This window comes from Salmo trutta, chromosome 21, assembly GCF_901001165.1.
Source record: "Salmo trutta chromosome 21, fSalTru1.1, whole genome shotgun sequence".
Lineage (NCBI taxonomy): Eukaryota > Metazoa > Chordata > Actinopteri > Salmoniformes > Salmonidae > Salmo > Salmo trutta.
The window spans coordinates 40,833,776-40,845,191 of record NC_042977.1 but is presented as its reverse complement, the minus strand read 5'-3'; the positions used below and the strand labels follow the sequence as shown (position 1 = coordinate 40,845,191).

Genomic DNA, 11,416 nt, shown 5'->3' with positions numbered 1-11,416 from the left:
GGTCCACCCCACTACCGCTGCCATTCAGCACCACAGCAGGGCCGGTCCACCCCACTACCATTCAGCACCACAGCAGGGCCGGTCCACCCCACTACCATTCAGCACCACAGCAGGGCCGGTCCACCCCACTACCATTCAGCACCACAGCAGGGCCGGTCCACCCCACTACCATTCAGCACCTCAGCAGGGCCGGTCCACCCCACTACCATTCAGCACCACAGCAGGGCCGGTCCACCCCACTACCATTCAGCACCACAGCAGGGCCGGTCCGCCCCACTGCCATTCAGCACCACAGCAGGGCCGGTCCACCCCACTACCATTCAGCACCACAGCAGGGCCGGTCCACCCCACTACCATTCAGCACCACAGCAGGGCCGGTCCACCCCACTACCGCTGCCATTCAGCACCACAGCAGGGCCGGTCCACCCCACTCCCACTGCCATTCAGCACCACAGCAGGGCCGGTCCACCCCACTCCCGCTGCCATTCAGCACCACAGCAGGGCCGGTCCGCCCCACTGCCATTCAGCACCACAGCAGGGCCGGTCCGCCCCACTGCCATTCAGCACCACAGCAGGGCCGGTCCGCCCCACTGCCATTCAGCACCACAGCAGGGGAAAGAGGCCACTCTAGACGGCCACAAAAGGAGGAAGGTATAAAACTAATGTTGGACAATCAAATTTGATATGTAAATAAAGTAAATTAATTGAGGCTGGTTCATTGATAGCATTGTAAAATAAGATTTTTAATGTGAAGCGAGGCCGGCGCCATGCATTTATGAAAGCGCTTATTTCCAAAGATCAAATTCTCTTTTTACAGTTCTACTGGATGATGTTAATAAATTCTTATTATAATTTGAACTATCTTGGGGTCGTGACTCACGTCATGTGATATACGTGGCTTATTGATAACTACTCTGTTTCCTACTACAGAATGTTGGCTGCCTAGTGATTGCAACATTTTAACTGATGTGAACAGTTGGCAACGATGTTTAAGTGTTACTGAATAAACTCAACTGAAATGCACCAATTGCACATGATCCACATCATTACTCTAGTCTACATGAGGGGCGGCAGCAGAAGTGCTAGGACAGGGCCTGACCAACACAATAATATGCCTCTAATTTACTTGGGTGTGCGGTGGACCTTGGCCTGCTAAAAGTGAGCCGCTGCTGTTGGAAAGTAAAACTTGTCCAACTCCTTGGAGCAACTTGATGCACATCAGCCTCATTACTTTGTCCTCAAGAAGGCAGCCATCTTTACTCTGTTTTTGGAGAAAGAATCCCCTCTCTGCGGGCACACTGGAAACGGGGATAATCTACACAATCTTCATAAAGTTTGCCCAGTCGAGACACTTAGCTGAAGTCTCTTATGAAGACCTTGTCTTTATGGTGAGTAACAATAGAAACACACACCTATACTAATGTCCCAGCAGCTTCAGGATTTAAACATTTTTATTGTTTTCCAATGACGGCCTACCAGGAAACAGTGGTTAACTGCCTTGTTCAGGGGCAGAATGACAGATCAGGGACTCAATCCAGCAACCTTTTGGTTACTGGCCCAATGCTCTAACCACTAGGCTACCTGCCTCCCACTGATTTATTTTCCTATGAAGTATATTTGCCTTTGAATTTGAAGCACATCCACTGGTATTGAATAAAAACATTATTTTGCAATGGCCGGCAACAAGTTTTACACTGATCAGCCAAAGGCAGGCATTTACCTGCTAACGGATACCCTGGTACAGGGTATGCACAGAGCAATGTACTCATGCTATATCTGTGTGTGTTCTAGTCCCCAGAAAGTAGCTGGACAGACCTCTGGATTAGATGACTCACCAGGAGCCCTCACCCGGAGTAAAGAGGTAGGTACCTCGTTCTCCTTCCCTCACATACAGTCTGTCTACACTCCCACTGTAGGCGTAGCAGGACATGAATCTCTCTCTCTGGGATGGGATGGGATGGGAGCCGGCAGTTCAGTGGGGGGGAGAGGAATCCTGTATCCACTGTGTCATGCACAGTAACCCTGGATTATACCCTGTGATGAGTGGAGATTTAATCCATTATATTCCAGTTAAATCAGCAGTGATAAAGGCTGTTATATGTTAGCATGAGCTGTTGGCTCTATTTCAGAATCATGAATAGCATAAGGCATAGAAGATCAACACAGATTATACTGGGAATTACAGCGTCTTCAGAAAGTATTCACACCCCTTGACTTTTTCCACGTTTGGTTGTTACAGCCTGAATTTAAAATGGATTAAATTGAGAGTGTTTGGGGTCACTGGCCTACACACAATACCCCATAATGTCAGTGGAATTATGTTTTTAGATTTTTTTTAATAAATGTATTTAAATATGAAAAGCTTAAACGTCTTGACTCAATAAGTATTCAACCCCTTTATTATGGCAAGACTAAATAAATTCAGGAGTAACAATTTGATTAATATGATTTTTAAATGACTACCTCATCGCTGTACCCAACACATTTATCTGTAAGGTCCCTCAGTTGAGCAGTGAATTTCAAACACCGATTCAACCACAAAGACCAGGGAGGTTTTCCAATGCCTCACAAGGAAGGGCACCTATTGGTAGATGGGTAAAAAAATAAAAAATACAGACATCGAATATCCCTTTGAGCATGGTGAAGTTTTTAATTACACTTGGGATGGTGTATCAGTACACACAGTCGTTACAAAGATACAGGCGTCCTTCCTAACTCAGTTGCCGGATATGAAGGACAATAACCTTAAACACAAGGCCAAATCTACACTGGAGTTGCGGCCCAAGTTAGTGTTGACTTAAATCTACAGCAAGACGCAAATGGTTTTCTAGAAGTGATAAACAACCAATTTGACAGAGCTTGAAGAACTTTGAAAATAATAATGGGTAAATGTTGCACAATCCAGGTGTGGGAAGCTCTTAGAGACTTACCCAGAAAGACTCGTAGCTGTAATAACTGCAAAATGTGCTTCTACAAAGTACTGACTCATTTAATTTTCAATCAATTTGCTGAAATGTCTAAAAACGTGTTCCCTTTGTCATTATGTGTAGATTAATGAGAAATGTTTTATTTAATCAATTTTGAATTCAGGCTGTAACACAACAAAATGTGAAAGTCAAGGGGTATGAATACTTTCTGAAGGCACTATGTTAAACCCATACAGTGCCTTTGGAAAGTATTCAGACCCCTTGACTTTTTCCACATTGTTACGTTACAACCTTATTCTAAAATTAATTAAATACAACTATTTCCTCAGCATTCTACAAACATTACCCCATAATAACAAAGCGAAAACAGGTTTAGACATTTTTTCAAATGTATTAAAAACAAAAAACATACCTTATTTACATAAGTATTCAGACGCTTTGCTATGAGACTCAAAATTGAGCTCAGGTGCATCCTGTTTCCATTGATCATCCTTGATTTTTCTGCAACTGTATTGTGTCCAGGCACAGATCTGGAGAAGGATACCAAAACATTTCTGCAGCATTGAAGGTCCCCAAGAACACACTAGCCTCCTTCATTCTTAAATGGAAGAAGTTTGGAACCACCAAGACTCTTCCTAGAGCTGGCTGCCCATCCAAACTGAGCAATCAGGGGAGAAGGGCCTTGGTCAGGGAGGTGACCAAGAACCAGATGGTCACACTGACAGAGCTCTAGAGTTCCTCTGTAGAGATGGGAGAACCTTCCAGAAGGACAACCATCTCTGCAGCACTCTACCAATCAGGCCTTTATGGTAGAGTGGCCAGACAGAAGCCACTCCTCAATAAAAGGCACATGACAGCCCGCTTGGAGTTTGCCAAAAGGCACCTTAAGACTCTGACCATGAGAAACAAGATTCTCTGGTCTGATGAAACCAGATTGAAGTATCTGGCTTGAATGCCGAGCGTCACATCTGGAGGAAACCTGGCACCATTCCTACGGTGAAGCGTGGTGGCATCATCATGCTGTGGGGATGTTTTTCAGCGGCAGGGACTGGGAGACTAGTCAGGATCGAGGGAAAGATGATTAGAGCAAAGTACAGAGAGATCCTTGATGAAAACCTGCTCCAGAGCGCTCAGGACCTCAGACTGGGGCGAAGGTTAACCTAACAGGACAACGACCCTATGCAAACAGCCAAGACAACGCAGGAGTGGCTTCGGGACAAGTCTCTGAATGTCCTTGAGTGGCCCAGCCAGAGCCCGGACTTGAATCCGGTCAAACATCTCTGGAGAGACCTGAAAATAGCTGTGCAGCAACACTCCCATCCAACCTGACAGAGCTTGAGAGGATCTGCAGAGAAGAATGGGAGAAACTCCCCAAATACAGGTGTGCCAAGCTTGTAGCGTCATAGCCATGAAGACTCAAGGCTGTAATCGCTGCCAAAGGTGCTTCAACAAAGTACTGAGTAAAGGGTCTGAATACTTATGTAAATCTTTCAGTTGTTCATATTTCAGTTTATTTTTATAATTCAGCAAAAATGCCTAAAACATTTTTTGCTTTGCCATTATGGGGTATTGTGTGTAGCTTAATGAGGGGGAAAAAACAATTTAATCCATTTTAGAATAAGGTCTGAATACTTCCCGAAGGCACTGTGTCTGTGTGTGGGGGCAGGTCTGTGTGTGTGTGAGAGTCTGAGACCTAAGTGTTAAGTCTGCTGACGCGCTACTTTGGCATATTTTCTACTAGCTCGGTACCTGAGGACAGAGGGCTATTTTAATTCTGGTCTCTGATGTTCATTTTGTGTGTTGTAGGGGGACAAGCCCAAGCCCCTGTTTGTGGCTGTGAATACCCTGGAAGACACTCAGGCAGTGCGCGCTGTAGCCTTCCACCCCACGGGAGCACTATACGCTGTGGGCTCCAACTCCAAGACGCTACGCGTGTGTGCCTACCCAAACGCACCACTGGACACCAGGTACACACACACACACACACAGCCTAATAATTCCTGAAATGATTTATCTACTGTTCAACTACTTTGAGGTATTCTGCTGTTAAGAGACTACGATTTAACCCTCTCTCTCTCTCTCTCCTTTCCCTCTACCCCCCACCCCTCCCTCAGTGGGGTATCAGGTATGACCAAGCAGCCGGAGGTTTGTTTTAAGAGGAATAAGCACCATAAGGGTTCTATCTACTGTGTGGCCTGGAGTCACTGTGGACAGCTGCTAGCCACCGGCTCCAACGACAAATATGTCAAAGTCCTGCCCTTTAGCTCAGAGACCTGCAACGCCACAGGTAAACTCAATACAAGGGTTGGGAGGCTTCCATCTTACATCCACTCTATACACAAATTAGGATCAATTCCATTTTATTGATCTCCTGAAATGACGTACATTGGATTTGACTCAATAGTCAAACTGACAATGAAACTTCCAGTTCTCCTATTTTCTCTTCGAACTCTTTTAGTTTGCGTTTTAGTCTTACTCCCCCTCTCTGTTTCTGTCCCTCTCTCAGGTCCAGACCTGGAGTTCAGTATGCACGACGGTACCATCAGAGACCTGGCGTTCATGGAGGGACCAGAAAGTGGAGGGGCCATTCTGATCAGCGCCGGAGCCGGAGACTGTAACATCTACACCACTGACTGTCAGAGAGGACAGGGCCTACACGCTCTCAGTGGACACACAGGTACACACACACAAATTAGGTACACACACACTAATTTGCTCCACAGTACTCATTTACACACACTCATGTACTACTTACTTAATAATCTTTGTTCCTATATGGAAAATAAAGGCCTCCACGAGAGAGCGACGTGAGACTGATGATCTGTGCCTTCATCCTCAGGTCATATCCTGTCTCTGTATACGTGGGGAGGGTGGATGATAGCGTCAGGCTCTCAGGACAAGACTGTGAGGTTCTGGGACCTGAGAGTACCGAGCTGCGTCAGAGTGGTGGGCACTGCCTTTCATGGATCAGGTGAGTACTGCTAACACACACACACACACACACACACGTGTTTCTTTGACTCTGCCCTCACCTGCTCGACCGTCCAGCATCACTACTCTGGACGGTTCTAACTTAGAATACGTGGACAACTACAAATACCTAGGTGTCTGGTTAGACTGTAAACTCTCCTTCCAGACTCACATTAAGCATCTCCAATCCAAAATTAAATCTAGAATCGGATTCCTATATCATTTACCGCAAGAAAGCATCCTTCACTCATGCAGCCAAACATACCCTCGTAAAACTGACCATCCTACCGATCCTCAACTTCGGTGATGTCATCTATAAAATAGCCTCCAACACTCTACTCAACAAACTGGATGCAGACTATCACAGTGCCATCCGTTTTGTCACCAAAGCCCCGTACACTACCCACCATTGCGACCTGTACGCTCTCGTTGGTTGGCCCTAACTTCATACTCGTCGCCAAACCCACTGGTTACAGGTTATCTACAAGTCTCTGCTAGGTAAAGCCCCGCCTTATCTCAGCTCACTGGTCACCATAGCAGCACCCACTCGTAGCACGCGCTCCAGCAGGTATATCTCACTGGTCACCCCCAAAGCCAATTCTTCCTTTGGTCGTCTTTCCTTCCAGTTCTCTGCTGCCAATGACTGGAACAAATCACTGAAGCTGGAGACTCATATCTCCCTCACTAGCTTTAAGCACCAGCTGTCAGAGCAGCTCACAGATCACTGCACCTGTACATAGATGGGCTGTTTACAGATGGGCTATCTACCTCATCCCCATACTGTATTTATTTATCTTGCTCCTTTGCACCCCAGTATCTCTACTTGCACATTCATCTTCTGCACATCTACCATTCCAGTGTTTAATTGCTATATTGTAATTACTTCGCCACCATGGCCTATTTATTGCCTTAATTCCCTTATCTTACCTCATTTGCACTCACTGTATATATATACTTTTTGTTTTCTTTTGTTCTACTGTATTATTGACTGTATGTTTTGTTTACTCCATGTGTAACTCTGTGTTGTTGTATGTGTCGAATTGCTATGCTTTATCTTGGCCAGGTCGCCGTTGCAAATGAGAACTTGTTCTCAACTAGCCTACCTGGTTAAATAAAGGTGAACTAGCCTACCTGGTTAAATAAAGGTGAACTAGCCTACCTGGTTAAATAAAGGTGAACTAGTCTACCTGGTTAAATAAAGGTGAACTAGCCTACCTGGTTAAATAAAGGTGAAATGAAAGAAACATATTTACATATTTGTCTCTGTTCTCCTCCTCTCAGGCAGTCCTGTTGCCTCGGTAGCGGTGGACCCTAGCGGTCGTCTCCTAGCGACGGGCCAGGAGGACAGCGGCTGTATGCTTTATGACATCAGAGGGGGACGCATGGTGCAGACATACCGGCCCCACTCCAGTGATGTGCGCTCTGTTAGGTTCTCCCCCGGGGCACACTACCTGCTCACTGGTTCCTACGACACCAAGGTCATGATCAGCAACCTGCAAGGTAAGGAAGACATCTAGTGGCTACGTCTGAAATGGCTTCTATTTTCTATACACACTTTTTCCTCATTCTGTTACGTCACAGCCTAATTCTAAAATGGATTAAATCGGGGGGGTTTTACCATCATCAAGCTACACACAATACCCCACAATGACAAAGCAAAAAATATCACATTTACATAAGTATTCAGACCATTTACTCAGTACTTTGTTGAAGCACCTTTGGCAGCGTTTACAGCCTTGTATTTGGGGAGTTTCTCACATTCTTCTCTGCACATCCTCTCAAGCTCTGTCAGGTTGGATGGGGAGTGTTGCTGCACAGCTATTTTCAGAGATGTTCGATTGGGTTCAAGTCCGGGCTCTGGCTGGGCCACTCAAGAACATTCTGAGACTTGTCCCGAGGCCACTCCTGCGTTGTCTTGGCTGTTTGCATAGGGTCGTTGTCCTGTTAGGTTAACCTTCGCCCCGGTCTGAGGTCCTGAGCGCTCTGGAGCAGGTTTTCATCAAGGATCTCTTTGTACTTTTCTCCGTTAATCTTTTCCTCGATCCTGACTAGTCTCCCAGTCCCTGCCGCTGAAAAACATCCCCACAGCATGATGCTGCCACCACTATGCATCACCGTAGGGATGGTGCCAGGTTTCCTCCAGATGTGACGCTTGGCATTCAGGCCAAAGACTTCAATCATGGTTTCATCGGACCAGAGAATCTTGTTTCTCATGATCTGAGAGTCCTTTAGGTGCCTTTTAGCAAACTCCAAGCGGGCTGTCATGTGCCTTTTACTGAGGAGTGGCTTCTGTCTGGCCACTCTACCATAAAGGCCTGATTGGTAGAGTGCTGCAGAGATGGCTGTCCTTCTGGAAGGTTCTCCCATCTCCACAGAGGAACTCTACAGTCGTGGCCAAAGGTTGACACAAATATTAATTTTCACAAAGTCTGCTGCCTCAGTTTGTATGTACTCCAGAATGTTATGAAGAGTGATCAGGTGAATTGCAATTAATTGCAAAGTCCGTCTTTGCCATGCAAATGAACTTAATCACAAAAAAACATATCCACTGCATTTTCGCCCTGCCACAAAAGGACCAGCTGACATGTAAGTGATTATCTCATTATCACAGGTGTGTGTTGACGAGGACAAGGCTGGAGATCACTCTGTCATGCTGATTGAGTTCGAATAACAGACTGGAAGCTTCAAAAGGAGGGTGGTGCTTGGAATCATTGTTCTTCCTCTGTCAATCATGTTTACCTGCAAGGAAACACTTGCCGTCATCATTGCTTTGCACAAAAAGGGCTTCACAGGCAAGGATATTGCTGCCAGTAAGATTGCGCCTAAATCAACCATTTATCGGATCATCAAGAACTTCAAGGAGAGCGGTTCAATTGTTGTGAAGAAGGCTTCAGGGCGCCCAAGAAAGTCCAGCAAGCGTCAGGACCGTCTCCTAAAGTTGATTCAGCTGTGGGATCGGGGCACCACCAGTACAGAGCTTGCTCAGTAATGGCAGCAGGCAGGTGTGAGTGCATCTGCACGCACAGTGAGGCGAAGACTTTTGGAGGATGGCCTGGTGTCAAGAAGGGCAGCAAAGAAGCCACTTCTCTCCAGGAAAAACATCAGGGACAGACTGATATTCTGCAAAAGGTACAGGGATTGGACTGCTGAGGACTGGGATAAAGTCATTGTCTGATGAAGTCATCTCTGATGAATCCCCTTTCCGATTGTTTGGGGCATCCGGAAAAAAGCTTGTCCGGAGAAGACAAGGTGAGCGCAACCATCAGTCCTGTGTCATGCCAACAGTAAAGCATCCTGAGACCATTCATGTGTGGGGTTGCTTCTCAGCCAAGGGAGTGGGCTCACTCACAATTTTGCCTAAGAATACAGCCATGAATAAAGAATGGTACCAACACATCCTCCGAGACCAACTTCTCCCAACCATCCAGGAACAGTTTGATGACGAACAATGCCTTTTCCAGCATGATGGAGCACCTTGCCATAAGGCAAAAGTGACAACTAAGTGGCTCAGGGAACAAAACATTGATATTTTGGGTCCATGGCCAGGAAACTCCCCAGACTTTAATCCCATTGGGAACTTGTGGTCAATCCTCAAGAGGCGGGTGGACAAACAAAAACCCACAAATTCTGACAAACTCCAAGCATTGATTATGCAAGAATGGGCTGCCATCAGTCAGGATGTGACCCAGAAGTTAATTGACAGCGTGCCAGGGCGGATTGCAGAGATCTTGAAAAAGAAGGGTCAACACTGCAAATATTGACTCTTTGCATGAACTTCATGTAATTGTCAATGAAATGCTTGTAATTATACTTCAGTATTCCATAGTAACATCTGACAAAAATTCCTTAAGACACTGAAGCAGCAAACTTTGTGGAAATTAATATTTGTGTCATTCTCAAAACTTTTGGCCACCACTGTAGAGCTCTGTCAGAGTGACCATCGGGTTCTTGGTCACCTCCCGGACCAAGGCCCTTCTCCCCCGATTGCTCAGTGTGGCCGGGCGGCCAGCTCTAGGAAAAGACTTGGTGGTTCCAAACTTCTTTCATTTAGGAATGATGGTCACTGTGTTCTTGGGGACCTTCAATGTACCCTTCCCCAGATATGTGCCTCGACACAATCCTGTCTCGGAGCTCTACGGACAAAACTCTTCGACCTCATGACTTGGTTTTTGCTCTGACATGCACTGTCAACTGTGGGACCTTATGTAGACAGTTGTGTGCCTTTCCAAATCATCTTCAATCAATTGAATTTACCACAGGTGGACTCTAATCAAGTTGTGTAAACATCAAGGATGGTCAATCGAAACAGAATTTCTAGTCTCATAGCAAAGGGTCTTACGCCGCTGCTACTCTATCTATGCATAGTCTCTTTAACTCATGTACATTACCTCTTACCGCGACACCGGTGCCCCCGCACATTGACTCTACTGGTACCCCTGTATATAGTCTTGCTATTGTTATTTTACTGCTGCTTGAACTACATTGTTGGTTAAGGGCTTGTAAGTAAGCATTTCACTAACGTCTACACCTGTTGTATTCGGCACATATGACTAACATTTGATTTGAATACTTATGTAAATAAGGTATGTTTTCTTTATTTTTAACACATTTGCAAACATTTCTAAAAACCTGTTTTCGCTTTGTCATTATAGGGTATTGTGTGTAGATTTGATGAAGAAAAAAAATATTTAATCCATTTTGAATTTAGGCTGTAACACAACAAAATGTGGAATAAGTCAAGGGGTATAAATACTTTCTGAAGGCACTGTAGTGCACTACTTTCAACCAGGGCCCATAGAACTCCGGTCAAAAGCAATGCACAATGTAGGGACTAGGATGGCATTTCAGACAGTCGCTAAATAGTCCCTGGTGATGGTTGTTGTTCAACTGTAGCTGTTAGTTGTGTGTTGGCAGTCTCTGACAGTGTTTTGTGTGGTTTGTTGGTCTAATAATAAAGCAAAAAAACCTAGATGTACTTATTTGGTTTAGCCGCTGTCAATGACTTATGAGGAATCACTATCCAGGATGGAAATGAAGCTAGCCTAGCTGGCCAGTGGTCAAAATGCCTGAGTTCCATCCCTGCTCACAAGTCCAAGAACATGTATTTAGGCTCTTTGTACACACAATATATAAAAATGTGTTTTTGTCTGTGCAGGTGACTTGACGAAGCCGTTGCCCCTGACTCTGGTAGGGGAGCACGGTGACAAGGTGATTCAGTGCAGGTGGCACACACACGACCTGTCCTTCCTCTCCTCCTCCGCTGACCGTACCGTCACACTCTGGACACACAACCCCTAGCACACACACACACCCCTAGCACACACATGACCTGTCCTTCCTCTCCTCCGCTGACCGTACCGTCACACTCTGGACACACAACCCCTAGCACACACACACATCCCCTAGCACACACACATGACCTGTCCTTCCTCTCCTCTGCTGACCGTACCGTCACACTCTGGACACACAACCCCTAGCACACACACACACACACACAACCCCTAGCACACACACACATC

At 45.9% G+C, this 11,416-nt stretch overlaps 1 protein-coding gene across 2 annotated transcripts in view; it reads left to right on the top strand.

Annotated features, from left to right (window-relative positions):
- The window catches only part of LOC115157446 (WD repeat-containing protein 47), a 28,876-nt gene extending 17,460 nt beyond the window's left edge, over positions 1-11,416 (top strand). For both annotated transcript variants that reach the window (XM_029705702.1, XM_029705703.1), the window contains exons 11-17: positions 1,792-1,861; positions 4,734-4,894; positions 5,042-5,214; positions 5,434-5,604; positions 5,767-5,898; positions 7,179-7,397; positions 11,053-11,416. In XM_029705702.1, coding sequence (XP_029561562.1) covers positions 1,792-1,861; positions 4,734-4,894; positions 5,042-5,214; positions 5,434-5,604; positions 5,767-5,898; positions 7,179-7,397; positions 11,053-11,195 — 1,069 coding nt within the window. In that variant the 3' untranslated portion in view covers positions 11,196-11,416. The remainder of the gene's footprint in view (positions 1-1,791; positions 1,862-4,733; positions 4,895-5,041; positions 5,215-5,433; positions 5,605-5,766; positions 5,899-7,178; positions 7,398-11,052) is intronic.